The sequence below is a fragment of the Leguminivora glycinivorella genome, chromosome 24 (genome assembly GCF_023078275.1).
Source record: "Leguminivora glycinivorella isolate SPB_JAAS2020 chromosome 24, LegGlyc_1.1, whole genome shotgun sequence".
Classification (NCBI taxonomy): Eukaryota; Metazoa; Arthropoda; class Insecta; order Lepidoptera; family Tortricidae; genus Leguminivora; species Leguminivora glycinivorella.
This window is the reverse complement of record NC_062994.1, coordinates 1,494,209-1,510,057: the sequence shown is the minus strand read 5'-3', so window position 1 is coordinate 1,510,057 and position 15,849 is coordinate 1,494,209. Positions and strand designations below refer to the sequence as shown.

Sequence of the window (15,849 nt, the reverse complement as noted above, 5' to 3'; positions counted from 1 at the left end):
AGCACTAGAAAGCTGAAATTTGGTACCAATATGTATATCAATCACGCTAACAAAGTGCAAAAATAAAAAATGGAAAAAAATGTTTTATTAGGGTACCCCCCCCCCTCCCCCCTACATGTAAAGTGGGGGCTGATATTTTTTTTCATTCCAACCCCAACGTGTGATATATTGTTGGATAGGTATTTAAAAATGAATAAGTGTTTAATAAGATCGTTTTTTGATAATATTAATATTTTCGGAAATAATCGATCCTAAAGGAAAAAAAGGGCGTCCCTTCGCGCTTTAAAAAATATGAAAAAAATCACAAAAGTAGAACTTTATAAAGACTTTCTAGGAAAATTGTTTTGAACTTGATAGGTTCAGTAGTTTTTGAGAAAAATACGGAAAACTACGGAACCCTACACTGAGCGTGGCCCGACACGCTCTTGACCGGTTTTTATATATTTAGTAAAAGTAAGTAATGTTTTGTAATCTTTTTTGTGTATCTTTTTATTTTAATTTATCATAATTAACTTCGTTTCCATCACAGATACAATTGGTTGTCTTGTTTGCATTTTTGTAGTTAATTACCTGTTGTATTTGTTTTCAAGAACTTATCTCACGCATGTCTATTTCAGAGGTTTCTCTTGTATAACTTTAAAGTAGAAACTGTTTTGGCTTCTGAACTACCTTTAATTTGTAAGACATATGTATACGTATTATTAATGCTGTGTGTTTCCCAAATCAATAAAATAAAAATACATACATACAATCACGCCTGTATCCCATAAAGGAGTAGGCAGAGCACATGAAACTACTAAAGCTTCAGTGCCACTCTTGGCAAATAAGGGTTCGAAAGGAAACGAAACTATGACATTGCAATGACAGGTTGCCAGCCTCTCGCCTACGCCACAACTTAACCCATATCGCCTTCTACGACACCCACGGGAAGAAAAGGGGGTGGTGAAATTCTTAACCCGTCACCACACAGGCAAATAATTGATATAGCCCGTTAAGCGGCCAAGTTACGGCTCAGCCACGACATTGGTCTAAGCGCGACAGCGGCGAGCGGCGGCCATACATTGAAGCGAGACACAGCGATGGGACTTTTCATTCGCACGTATGGCTGCCGCTCGCCGCTGCCGCGCTTAGACCAATGTCGTGGCTGGGCCGTTAAAGTGGGACTGGGCTGGTCACGTCTGCCGCAAGCCGAATGCCTTATGGGCCAAGTCTACCACGCAGTGGGAGCCCCTCGAGTCAAACCGAGGATCCGGCAGACCTCGTCGGCGATGGCGGGATAACTTAGACTGCTTTTGAGAGACTGGCCAGTTGTCGCACAAAACCGAGAGGAATGGAAAAAGAGAGGGGAGGTCTTTACCCAGCAGTGGGAGACAATAGGCTCATAATAATCCATACCAATATTATAAATGGGAAAGTGTGTGTCTGTTTGTTTGTCCGTCTTTCACGGCAAAACGGAGCGACCAATTGACGTGATTTTTTAAGTGGAGATAGTTGAAGGGATGGAGAGTGACATAGGATACTTTTTGTCTCTTTCTAACGCGAGCGAAGCTGCGGGCAAAAGCTAGTAATAATTTAAATAAATAAATGTTTTGACGTCCGGTCTGGCCTAGCGAGTAGTGACCCTGCCTGCTAAGCCGCGGCGCGGTGCCGCCCACCCGCTCTCGGTTACCTCACAGTTACCGCCTGCCAAGAACGCGACCAGTCGACCTGTCATATCTCACTCATACCATCATGGCACGCGTTCGCCTACACGATCTCAGTGTGCGTAGCCAAATGCACAAACGCTCACGAAACGCTCACGATAATATCTCTTTCGTAGCTATCTATCTCTATCGCTCTTGCGGATTGGCGCGACAGAGCCAGACTACATTTCTGAGGCGTTTCGATGGCGTTTCGTTTTGCAGAAATACCATTCGGCTACGGGGCCACACTGTGTGCATTCATCGCGTTTTGCCGTGAAAGACGGACAAAGACAGACACACACTTTCACATTAGGGCGATTCTCAGAGATGACGTTCGGTGCCTGATTTCGGTGCTGATTTTTATTTACTACTTTTTTGATATATCAGTCTATTTATTAAAATCTAGCCTAAATATAAAAAAATATTGGTGGTGGAGGCCTCCATTAGAACCTTATAGTTTGTAAGAAATCTGACATTTTAAAACCACCGAAATTATGTATGGGCTGTAATCAATTTGCACCACCGAATTCAATTTTTTACACATTATTCTACATTTCAACTTTATATATAATGTATTATTCAATTTATTGATATTTTTCATTTTAATTTGATGACAGGTCATGTAAAAGACTCATAATCGCGCAATTTTACTAAATTTAACATGATAATAAATATATTAGGGTGATTCTAAGTTAAGAGGTAATACGTTGTATGGAGAGACGGCGCGAACTTTTTTGTTGTTTTTTACCTATTTGTTTATTTGTATTAGTTAAAACTGCCAATTTGAAGTGTTTACAAAGAGGACCAGTCAATTTATTTGTTTTATCGTGTTTTATCAGCGACCAGGGGAAATACTCAGTCCAGGGGAGATACTGTTGCACAGGGGAGGATACTTTGTGACCAGGGAAGAGACAGTTGTATGAAAAATTTAGTTTTATTTTTTAAGAATTAACTCTATTTATTGTTTTTATTATAATTATTGATTATTTATACTCAAGACTTTACATTTCATAACATTCTTACAGCAAGAAAAGTGATAATTCCTTAATGAGTTGTCTTATTTTTCACTTCTCCATATTATCCATTAAAACAAAAATAATTTTAATGTACAATCAATAGGCAACAAGTAAACAAAAACCTATCCTTTTAATATCAGTATTAAACCTTTTTATTAAACAGCTTCACGAAAATTTCATATGAAGTTGAATGTGAATGTGTCCTCTTTTTTTCTTAATAGTTGCGTTTTTATGGAAAGAAAACCTTCTATCGTAAAGCTAAAATAAAAATAGGTACAACGCTAAACAAAGGTTAAGAGAAAACGGAAATAAAAATAATCAAAACTAGTACAAAGTATCTCCCCTGGCTTTTTTGATACGCCAGGGGAGATACATTTTCGATGAAAATCAAAAATAGCTGTAAAAGTGTTTCTCGTACGCAATTCATAAATAAACGTAACAATATATTCAACATTTACAGTGGATATTGTTATATATATTAGTATTTAAACAAATGATTGTGAAATAAAAGTAACCAGAGGAAAGACTGCATTCACTCAACATTTCTGTACCCAGCGAGTGCCGTGGCCGAAATAATCAACAAAACGGATGCATAGTTGCCTTACGCGCCTCTTGACGGTAACTTCACATAACACCCTGTGTATTAGAGGACAGAACCTCCACAGATTAACAAATTAAACCGACTTTTGAACGAAAACTAAAAAGCCAGGGGACGAGACACGAAACACGTAGGACAAAGTTTGGAGTTCATAATTGTTGTTAAATACAGTAATATAAGAAATTCCACTCATAAAATACTGTTCCTTAGTTATTTATGTTTGTAAAATTAAGGCTATTAAAATAATAAGTGAATTTTAACAAAGTCATAATTACTTGTTGACAAATAAATTCGGTTGGGGGACAGGCCAGGGGAGAGACATTTTTCCTACATTAGAGCTGATTGTGACTAATTTACATGAATTTCTGTAATAATTTTGAGTGCCCAGGTAGAAAACATTTAGTTTTATAAAATAAATATGTTATTATGAAGTATTATCTTGAAAAAATATATTTTTTTGTCAGTGCCGTCCAAAGTACCTCTTAACTTAGAATCACCCGTTAGTCATTATCGAGTAGTGAATTTTGTACCCATACTATGCCTTAATTTGCTTACAAACATAGTTTTATGTTTTTACAAAGTATATCCTACTCTCGTATTTAAGCATGAAATGTTAGAAAATAATAAACAAAACCCAATTTACAACTCGGAAATCGACCTCGGTGGTCACTTTTTAGGGTTCCGTACCTCAAAGAGGAAAAACGGAACCCTTATAGGATCACTCGCGTGTCTGTCTGTCCCTCTGTCACAGCCGATTTCTCCGAAACTACTGGACCGATTTACTTGAAATTTGGCACACGTATGTAAGCCTGTGGCCCAAAGACGGACATGTAATTTAATTAAATGAAATTTAATCACAGGGGTCACTTTTGGGGGGTAAAATTGAAAATTAAAAATCAAAGTTATTAAAACTATATTGTGTTACATATCAAATGAAAGAGCATTTTATCAGCATCTGAAATATATATTTTTTATATTTTTTGTTTTGGTAATTAAGAAGTAATTTAAGAAAATAAGCAAAAAATGACCATTCCCCCCCCTTATCTCCGAAACTACTTAGCGTAAAATTTCCAAAAAAATACACGAGATAGCCCTCTCCCTGTAGATTACAGGAAAACCTATTAGAAATCTACAGTCAAGCGTAAGTCGGACTTAAGAGATAAAAACTCAGATTACGAATTTCACTCACTGCCGCTGCAAGTAGTTACTAAACGTCTTAAAATTGTCTAAGCGCGTTGGACAGGTATAAAGAAATTCATTTCTGTCTTTTTCTTTATAGAACTTGTTCAATTTTTTTTTCATTTGTACAAAATGACTTAAGTTCCTACTAAAAAGGAGGCGCTTAAGACCGTTTATAAATTGACTGAGCAAAATTTTATTCAAATCGGTCCAAAAAAGGTGTCTGTTGACGAAAACATAGAATTTGTGCCACCGAAAGCCCAAATCTGAAGTCCATTTTGCTCTATCTCTTATCGTTTCCGAGATATATACGTAAAGTCTTGAAAGTGCGAAACGTTAACTTTGCCATCATAGTCGTTCAGGCGCTCATGAGTTCTTTGTATGGAAAAGTTGAAAACCGACTCGCACTTGACCAATGTTCATAGAACGTTGTGGTTTTTTTTATTAGCAAAAATGACTTAAGCGCCTTCAGAAGTGCAGGTGCTTAAGACCGTTTGTAAGTTAAAGTTAGCTGTGATGGCTCAACGAAGAAAGAAGATTTCAATATCCTACTTATACATATTTCATTAATTTAACTATACAGTTTTTATTACTCAAGCCAAGTGTTACGTTAGCTATTGCTATTGAAAAGAAAACTTGTGTATAAATATTGAAACAAATTATGGGACGCGTCTGACGGACGCGGCTAACGACCGCGACTGATAAGCCGATGGCTTGCATGGGCGACGGTCGCGCGATGGTCGCGCGACGGCGATGCGACGCATACGAAATCAAACCTTATCGATATCATGGGGTCTCATCCGGAACATCGTATAATTAATGTCAAATCAAAATCATAGATGGCGCTACGTGCCACGATTAGCCATTATGACCTATTTATTCAATAAATTTAAAGGTCTCAAAGGTATTATTTTAGTCTCATGCATTAAGAATATCATTAATTTAATACACAAATCCACACAAACACGAATTCAATGCAATATTTTTCAAAATTCGAATCTAAAATTTATTACACGACTGAATACAACATCAGCAAACTCGCATTGAACGTTATTGAGTCGTCTAAGTATTATTACCTCTCGTCACTAGATGGAGTGACTGTGCATAACGTACGTGATATAATTAGAATAGCCACTTGAGTGCGGGCTAGTCATACGCTCAAAAAACCAGTGTAAGGGCGCTCTCCGGAACCATGACACAGTATAAAACCAGTAATAACTCTTCTTACAAACTTCACGCCGCGCGGTGTGTCCCCCTCCCTCCCCTCGCATGCGGCGAAAACATGCGAAACTGGTGATTATTGGGCTGGACAGTCGGGGCCGCGTTTGCGCGCTGTGTTGACGTGTTGAGTTCGGGAGAAAATGACGTCAGCACCGAAGACATATTTTCGTTACTGTAGTGTTTATAGGTGTATGGAAAGTTCTCAAAATGCGGAAATGTCATTCTTTAGAATTCCTAGACACCCAGAAAAGTAAGTGGTTGTTATATATTTGCAGTGTTAGGTACATTATTGCTTACGTAAATGGCGTAAAAGTGAGATTTAAAGCTAGAATGACACATTAAAATCAATAAGGATTTATCTGTAACGACATTTAGGTAGATGCTGCGATCTATCTAGCTCGAAAGTTTGGTACCTACTTAAATATTGTGCAAACATCTATTCAAACATTTTATGTAAATATGATTTCGTCAGTATTTAAGAAACAAATACGTACTTGAATCTTTATTAGATAAAAAGGTAGAAAGAGCGTTGGTACTAGCATAGCGCCATACACAGTTACTAATACGAGTAGGACAGTAGGTACCTACGTTTCTAGTTCAAACGAATCTTTTTTTTATTGTGATGGATTGGGTGTATTCTAGAGAAAACATATAAAATGAACACTTAAATTAACGCTTTTGCAATTATTGTTACACAATCTACTATTGCGCGTATGAGAGTAATCTGAGTAATATATTTATAATGATTTTTTGTATCTTCAATACTGACTAATGTGGTGTCATGACGTGGTATTGTTATACTAAAACCTACTTACAGTTAATAGTACCTATTAGATTTACAACAACTTACATTGTACGAAGTCGATTATAGTAACGTTGTACAACCCTGCGTGACCTTGCGCAGTAGTAACGACCGCGCCGCCGCTGCCGGAGATTAACTACTGATATATCCTTATACTGTGACCATGATCTTCTTACGCGTCTGGACGGCACATTTTAGACTGGTTACGTAGCCGTATTCAACTCGTGTGCACTCCGTAACCACATGGTATCGTTAATGAAACTTATGAATGAATGGCGTTGTTGGTAAAACGAAAAGCAATATGTGAAGCCGGGCGTCCACTAAGCGATTCGTCACTAATGCACGCACTTTCATAACAAATTCAGAAGGCGAATTAACCCTTAAGAGGATACGATACCGAAGCACGAATTCAAATTTGAGATTTTTAGGTCTTTATCGCCGTCGCGCTGACGGGGGTGGAAGTGGAACCCACAGAGAGGCCCTGTCCGCCCGCGTCCGCCGCCGGCGCAAGTAGCTACTCGCGATCGAGCGCTCTCTATATTTCTCTAGTTTCGGACTTCTGATGCGACCGAGCGGCACCGCCCCCGACTGCGCGATGGCAATAAACACAAAAATCACAAATTTGAATTCGTGCTTGCCTACCTTATCGTGTTAGTTCTTCATTATTAATAAATCATTTTAATTGTTGAATGTTGATTAGAACTGTTATCTGGGACATTTTTATTTTTGTCAAAGTTGTACGTCCACCCGACTTTTTTTGAATTTGGAAATTTTTATGTGGTTTCCACTCAGAATCGTGAGCTCTTTCACTCCTAATAGGAAAAAAAGTCTCCCAAGTTTTTTCCCATTCCGTTACCATTTTTAGGGTTCCGTAGTCGACTAGGAACCTTTATAATTTCGCCATGTCTGTCTGTCCGTCCGTCCGTCCGTCCGTCCGTCCGTCCGTCCGTCCGCGGATAATTTCAGTAACCGTAAGCACTAGAAAGCTGAAATTTGGTACTAATATGTATATCAATCACGCCAACAAAGTGCAAAAATAAAAAATGGAAAAAAATGTTTTATTAAGGTACCCCCCCTACATGTAAAGTAGGGGCTGATATTTTTTTTAATTCTAACCTCAACGTGTTGGATAGGTATTTAAAAATGAATAAGGGTTTACTAAGATTGTTTTCTAATAATGTTAATATTTTCGGAAATAATCGCTCCTAAAGGAAAAAAAAGTGCGTCCCCCCCCCTCTAACTTTTGAACCATATGTTTAAAAATTATGAAAAAAATTACAAAAGTAGAACTTTATAAAGACTTTCTAGGAAAATTGTTTTGAACTTGATAGGTTCAGTAGTTTTTGAGAAAAATACGGAAAACTACGGAACCCTACACTGAGCGTGGCCCGACACGCTCTTGGCCGGTTTTTAGGGTTCCGTACCTCAAAGAGGAAAAACGGAACCCTTATAGGATCACTCGCGTGTCTGTCTGTCCCTCTGTCACAGCCGATTTCTCCGAAACTACTGGACCGATTTACTTGAAATTTGGCACACGTATGTAAGCCTGTGGCCCAAAGACGGACATGTAATTTAATTAAATGAAATTTAATCACAGGGGTCACTTTTGGGGGGTAAAATTGAAAATTAAAAATCAAAGTTATTAAAACTATATTGTGTTACATATCAAATGAAAGAGCATTTTATCAGCATCTGAAATATATATTTTTTATATTTTTTGTTTTGGTAATTAAGAAGTAATTTAAGAAAATAAGCAAAAAATGACCATTCCCCCCCCCCTTATCTCCGAAACTACTTAGCGTAAAATTTCCAAAAAAATACACGAGATAGCCCTCTCCCTGTAGATTACAGGAAAACCTATTAGAAATCTACAGTCAAGCGTAAGTCGGACTTAAGAGATAAAAACTCAGATTACGAATTTCACTCACTGCCGCTGCAAGTAGTTACTAAACGTCTTAAAATTGTCTAAGCGCGTTGGACAGGTATAAAGAAATTCATTTCTGTCTTTTTCTTTATAGAACTTGTTCAATTTTTTTTTCATTTGTACAAAATGACTTAAGTTCCTACTAAAAAGGAGGCGCTTAAGACCGTTTATAAATTGACTGAGCAAAATTTTATTCAAATCGGTCCAAAAAAAGGTGTCTGTTGACGAAAACATAGAATTTGTGCCACCGAAAGCCCAAATCTGAAGTCCATTTTGCTCTATCTCTTATCGTTTCCGAGATATATACGTAAAGTCTTGAAAGTGCGAAACGTTAACTTTGCCATCATAGTCGTTCAGGCGCTCATGAGTTCTTTGTATGGAAAAGTTGAAAACCGACTCGCACTTGACCAATGTTCATAGAACGTTGTGGTTTTTTTTTTATTAGCAAAAATGACTTAAGCGCCTTCAGAAGTGCAGGTGCTTAAGACCGTTTGTAAGTTAAAGTTAGCTGTGATGGCTCAACGAAGAAAGAAGATTTCAATATCCTACTTATACATATTTCATTAATTTAACTATACAGTTTTTATTACTCAAGCCAAGTGTTACGTTAGCTATTGCTATTGAAAAGAAAACTTGTGTATAAATATTGAAACAAATTATGGGACGCGTCTGACGGACGCGGCTAACGACCGCGACTGATAAGCCGATGGCTTGCATGGGCGACGGTCGCGCGATGGTCGCGCGACGGCGATGCGACGCATACGAAATCAAACCTTATCGATATCATGGGGTCTCATCCGGAACATCGTATAATTAATGTCAAATCAAAATCATAGATGGCGCTACGTGCCACGATTAGCCATTATGACCTATTTATTCAATAAATTTAAAGGTCTCAAAGGTATTATTTTAGTCTCATGCATTAAGAATATCATTAATTTAATACACAAATCCACACAAACACGAATTCAATGCAATATTTTTCAAAATTCGAATCTAAAATTTATTACACGACTGAATACAACATCAGCAAACTCGCATTGAACGTTATTGAGTCGTCTAAGTATTATTACCTCTCGTCACTAGATGGAGTGACTGTGCATAACGTACGTGATATAATTAGAATAGCCACTTGAGTGCGGGCTAGTCATACGCTCAAAAAACCAGTGTAAGGGCGCTCTCCGGAACCATGATCTTCTTACGCGTCTGGACGGCACATTTTAGACTGGTTACGTAGCCGTATTCAACTCGTGTGCACTCCGTAACCACATGGTATCGTTAATGAAACTTATGAATGAATGGCGTTGTTGGTAAAACGAAAAGCAATATGTGAAGCCGGGCGTCCACTAAGCGATTCGTCACTAATGCACGCACTTTCATAACAAATTCAGAAGGCGAATTAACCCTTAAGAGGATACGATACCGAAGCACGAATTCAAATTTGAGATTTTTAGGTCTTTATCGCCGTCGCGCTGACGGGGGTGGAAGTGGAACCCACAGAGAGGCCCTGTCCGCCCGCGTCCGCCGCCGGCGCAAGTAGCTACTCGCGATCGAGCGCTCTCTATATTTCTCTAGTTTCGGACTTCTGATGCGACCGAGCGGCACCGCCCCCGACTGCGCGATGGCAATAAACACAAAAATCACAAATTTGAATTCGTGCTTGCCTACCTTATCGTGTTAGTTCTTCATTATTAATAAATCATTTTAATTGTTGAATGTTGATTAGAACTGTTATCTGGGACATTTTTATTTTTGTCAAAGTTGTACGTCCACCCGACTTTTTTGAATTTGGAAATTTTTATGTGGTTTCCACTCAGAATCGTGAGCTCTTTCACTCCTAATAGGAAAAAAAAGTCTCCCAAGTTTTTTCCCATTCCGTTACCATTTTTAGGGTTCCGTAGTCGACTAGGAACCTTTATAATTTCGCCATGTCTGTCTGTCCGTCCGTCCGTCCGTCCGTCCGTCCGTCCGTCCGTCCGCGGATAATTTCAGTAACCGTAAGCACTAGAAAGCTGAAATTTGGTACTAATATGTATATCAATCACGCCAACAAAGTGCAAAAATAAAAAATGGAAAAAAATGTTTTATTAAGGTACCCCCCCTACATGTAAAGTAGGGGCTGATATTTTTTTTAATTCCAACCTCAACGTGTGATATATTGTTGGATAGGTATTTAAAAATGAATAAGGGTTTACTAAGATTGTTTTCTAATAATGTTAATATTTTCGGAAATAATCGCTCCTAAAGGAAAAAAAAGTGCGTCCCCCCCCCTCTAACTTTTGAACCATATGTTTAAAAATTATGAAAAAAATTACAAAAGTAGAACTTTATAAAGACTTTCTAGGAAAATTGTTTTGAACTTGATAGGTTCAGTAGTTTTTGAGAAAAATACGGAAAACTACGGAACCCTACACTGAGCGTGGCCCGACACGCTCTTGGCCAATTTTTAGGGTTCCGTACCTCAAAGAGGAAAAACGGAACCCTTATAGGATCACTCGCGTGTCTGTCTGTCCCTCTGTCACAGCCGATTTCTCCGAAACTACTGGACCGATTTACTTGAAATTTGGCACACGTATGTAAGCCTGTGGCCCAAAGACGGACATGTAATTTAATTAAATGAAATTTAATCACAGGGGTCACTTTTGGGGGGTAAAATTGAAAATTAAAAATCAAAGTTATTAAAACTATATTGTGTTACATATCAAATGAAAGAGCATTTTATCAGCATCTGAAATATATATTTTTTATATTTTTTGTTTTGGTAATTAAGAAGTAATTTAAGAAAATAAGCAAAAAATGACCATTCCCCCCCCCCTTATCTCCGAAACTACTTAGCGTAAAATTTCCAAAAAAATACACGAGATAGCCCTCTCCCTGTAGATTACAGGAAAACCTATTAGAAATCTACAGTCAAGCGTAAGTCGGACTTAAGAGATAAAAACTCAGATTACGAATTTCACTCACTGCCGCTGCAAGTAGTTACTAAACGTCTTAAAATTGTCTAAGCGCGTTGGACAGGTATAAAGAAATTCATTTCTGTCTTTTTCTTTATAGAACTTGTTCAATTTTTTTTTCATTTGTACAAAATGACTTAAGTTCCTACTAAAAAGGAGGCGCTTAAGACCGTTTATAAATTGACTGAGCAAAATTTTATTCAAATCGGTCCAAAAAAGGTGTCTGTTGACGAAAACATAGAATTTGTGCCACCGAAAGCCCAAATCTGAAGTCCATTTTGCTCTATCTCTTATCGTTTCCGAGATATATACGTAAAGTCTTGAAAGTGCGAAACGTTAACTTTGCCATCATAGTCGTTCAGGCGCTCATGAGTTCTTTGTATGGAAAAGTTGAAAACCGACTCGCACTTGACCAATGTTCATAGAACGTTGTGGTTTTTTTTTATTAGCAAAAATGACTTAAGCGCCTTCAGAAGTGCAGGTGCTTAAGACCGTTTGTAAGTTAAAGTTAGCTGTGATGGCTCAACGAAGAAAGAAGATTTCAATATCCTACTTATACATATTTCATTAATTTAACTATACAGTTTTTATTACTCAAGCCAAGTGTTACGTTAGCTATTGCTATTGAAAAGAAAACTTGTGTATAAATATTGAAACAAATTATGGGACGCGTCTGACGGACGCGGCTAACGACCGCGACTGATAAGCCGATGGCTTGCATGGGCGACGGTCGCGCGATGGTCGCGCGACGGCGATGCGACGCATACGAAATCAAACCTTATCGATATCATGGGGTCTCATCCGGAACATCGTATAATTAATGTCAAATCAAAATCATAGATGGCGCTACGTGCCACGATTAGCCATTATGACCTATTTATTCAATAAATTTAAAGGTCTCAAAGGTATTATTTTAGTCTCATGCATTAAGAATATCATTAATTTAATACACAAATCCACACAAACACGAATTCAATGCAATATTTTTCAAAATTCGAATCTAAAATTTATTACACGACTGAATACAACATCAGCAAACTCGCATTGAACGTTATTGAGTCGTCTAAGTATTATTACCTCTCGTCACTAGATGGAGTGACTGTGCATAACGTACGTGATATAATTAGAATAGCCACTTGAGTGCGGGCTAGTCATACGCTCAAAAAACCAGTGTAAGGGCGCTCTCCGGAACCATGATCTTCTTACGCGTCTGGACGGCACATTTTAGACTGGTTACGTAGCCGTATTCAACTCGTGTGCACTCCGTAACCACATGGTATCGTTAATGAAACTTATGAATGAATGGCGTTGTTGGTAAAACGAAAAGCAATATGTGAAGCCGGGCGTCCACTAAGCGATTCGTCACTAATGCACGCACTTTCATAACAAATTCAGAAGGCGAATTAACCCTTAAGAGGATACGATACCGAAGCACGAATTCAAATTTGAGATTTTTAGGTCTTTATCGCCGTCGCGCTGACGGGGGTGGAAGTGGAACCCACAGAGAGGCCCTGTCCGCCCGCGTCCGCCGCCGGCGCAAGTAGCTACTCGCGATCGAGCGCTCTCTATATTTCTCTAGTTTCGGACTTCTGATGCGACCGAGCGGCACCGCCCCCGACTGCGCGATGGCAATAAACACAAAAATCACAAATTTGAATTCGTGCTTGCCTACCTTATCGTGTTAGTTCTTCATTATTAATAAATCATTTTAATTGTTGAATGTTGATTAGAACTGTTATCTGGGACATTTTTATTTTTGTCAAAGTTGTACGTCCACCCGACTTTTTTTGAATTTGGAAATTTTTATGTGGTTTCCACTCAGAATCGTGAGCTCTTTCACTCCTAATAGGAAAAAAAAGTCTCCCAAGTTTTTTCCCATTCCGTTACCATTTTTAGGGTTCCGTAGTCGACTAGGAACCTTTATAATTTCGCCATGTCTGTCTGTCCGTCCGTCCGTCCGTCCGTCCGTCCGTCCGTCCGTCCGCGGATAATTTCAGTAACCGTAAGCACTAGAAAGCTGAAATTTGGTACTAATATGTATATCAATCACGCCAACAAAGTGCAAAAATAAAAAATGGAAAAAAATGTTTTATTAAGGTACCCCCCCTACATGTAAAGTAGGGGCTGATATTTTTTTTAATTCCAACCTCAACGTGTGATATATTGTTGGATAGGTATTTAAAAATGAATAAGGGTTTACTAAGATTGTTTTCTAATAATGTTAATATTTTCGGAAATAATCGCTCCTAAAGGAAAAAAAAGTGCGTCCCCCCCCCTCTAACTTTTGAACCATATGTTTAAAAATTATGAAAAAAATTACAAAAGTAGAACTTTATAAAGACTTTCTAGGAAAATTGTTTTGAACTTGATAGGTTCAGTAGTTTTTGAGAAAAATACGGAAAACTACGGAACCCTACACTGAGCGTGGCCCGACACGCTCTTGGCCGGTTTTGATATCGGTGGTCAAAAAATCCACCGAAACCACGGAAATCAACACCACTGATATCAAATTTTATCGCTTTTTAGGGTTCCGTAGTCAACTAGGAACCCTTATAGTTTCGCCATGTCTGTCTGTCCGTCCGTCCGTCCGTCCGTCCGTCCGTCCGTCCGTCCGCGGATAATCTCAGTAACCGTAAGCACTAGAAAGCTGAAATTTGGTACCAATATCTATATCAATCACGCCAACAAAGTGCAAAAATAAAAAATGGAAAAAATGTTTTATTAGGGTACCCCCCCTACATGTAAAGTGGGGGCTGATATTTTTTTTCATTCCAACCCCAACGTGTGATGTATTGTTGGATAGGTATTTAAAAATGAAGAAGGGTTTACTAAGATCGTTTTTTGATAATATTAATAGTTTCGGAAATAATCGCTTCTAAAGGAAAAAAAAGTGCGTCCCCCCCCTCTAACTTTTGAACCCTATGTTCAAAAAATATGAAAAAAATCATAATAGTAGAACTTTATAAAAACTTTCTAGGAAAATCGTTTTGAACTTGATAGGTTCAGTAGTTTTTGAGAAAAATACGGAAAACTACGGAACCCTACACTGAGCGTGGCCCGACACGCTCTTGGCCGGTTTTTTTGGAGATACTCGTAACTGAAATAGCATGCATGATACAGAGGAGATGTCATAATGACGAAATAACATCCTTTCAAGGATTTATTAGTACCTTACATAACGACAAATGCACTAAAACTGTGAGAGTAAATTGAACCACCGAATCTTAAAAAACATGGGACCAAACCCACCGAATGACTGAGAAACCTTTAAAAATTCCCCTTTATGAAACGGTACTGCATCGAATCTCTACACTGAATGGTTAAAACATAGCTAAAACATACTATATTTGTGCCACTATGTCCCTGATCTACTAATTTGTAATGTTTAACAAATTACACCGAAATCAGTCACTAGCCCGGGACACATCGTAAATTTGTCTTTACTCGATGAGTTTAGCTAACATATTATTTTTATATAGAAAATAGTATAGGTTAACTAACACCTTATACGTGAATATCTATATCAACTGCGATCAACAACTCCATCTTGAGTTATGATTTTTTGTTTTGCAAATTCTGGGTGCGGGACACGCCCACCGAAGGTCATTTTTCGCGTTTAATATTTTATTACTTATATTATACAAATAATAAATAAATAATTTTATAGTGTACCAAGTAGAACAGAGGCTAAAGATTATGCCTGAATTAATTCAGATTTTTAGAACAGTCCGTTCTGACGTTTTTTGCCCCGGACACGTAAAAACGCGCCTCCTGAGAACTGCCCATTTATATTAGTATGGATGGATACATAATCCATCCATACTAATATTATAAATGGGAAAGTGTGTGTGTCTGTTTGTTTGTCCGTCTTTCACGGCAAAACGGAGGAATGAATTGACGTGATTTTTTAAGTGGAGATAGTTGAAGGGATGGAGAGTGACATAGGATACTTTTTGTCTCTTTCTAACGCGAGCGAAGCCGCGGGCAAAAGCTAGTCAAAATAAACCTTATACATAATCAAAAATAATTTCATACCTTCGTCCTTGTCCGCCATTGCGGTTTCTCAATTATTTTGATGTTATTTCCAAATTTTCTATTTTCGTGAACATTCCGGGTTTGTCTATTGCACTATTTCATGTATTATGGACGGTTGTATGGATTTCCATACAATTTCTATGGATTTGGTGGTATTTTGTTACATGGTCGGTTGGGTGTGACATCGTTGCATTTTGTTTTCGATGTGTCAGTTTTAGAAGATTCTGTCAGAAATTGTTACGTTTAGAAGAAAAAAATTGTGATAGAAAGCGGTCAAAGAGGTTTTAATAAGTACAATAAAAAGGTTGGATATTTTCAAAGAGAATCGAGTATATCAGAGCTTGACCAGAAATATATGACTACGCGGTATTTCATTGCAACTATTATCTTCATACTATGACGTAGAACTGTACTGTCAGCCCCACGTCAGCCCATACA

General features: G+C 38.0%; 1 protein-coding gene across 1 annotated transcript in view; it reads right to left on the bottom strand.

The window, feature by feature from the left end:
• The window catches only part of LOC125238769 (V-type proton ATPase subunit D-like), a 29,813-nt gene extending 14,246 nt beyond the window's left edge, over nucleotides 1-15,567 (bottom strand). The window contains exon 1 of the mRNA XM_048146203.1: nucleotides 15,412-15,567. Within this exon, the coding sequence (XP_048002160.1) occupies nucleotides 15,412-15,430 (19 nt within the window). The 5' untranslated portion in view covers nucleotides 15,431-15,567. The remainder of the gene's footprint in view (nucleotides 1-15,411) is intronic.
• Nucleotides 15,568-15,849: the final 282 nt, after the last annotated feature.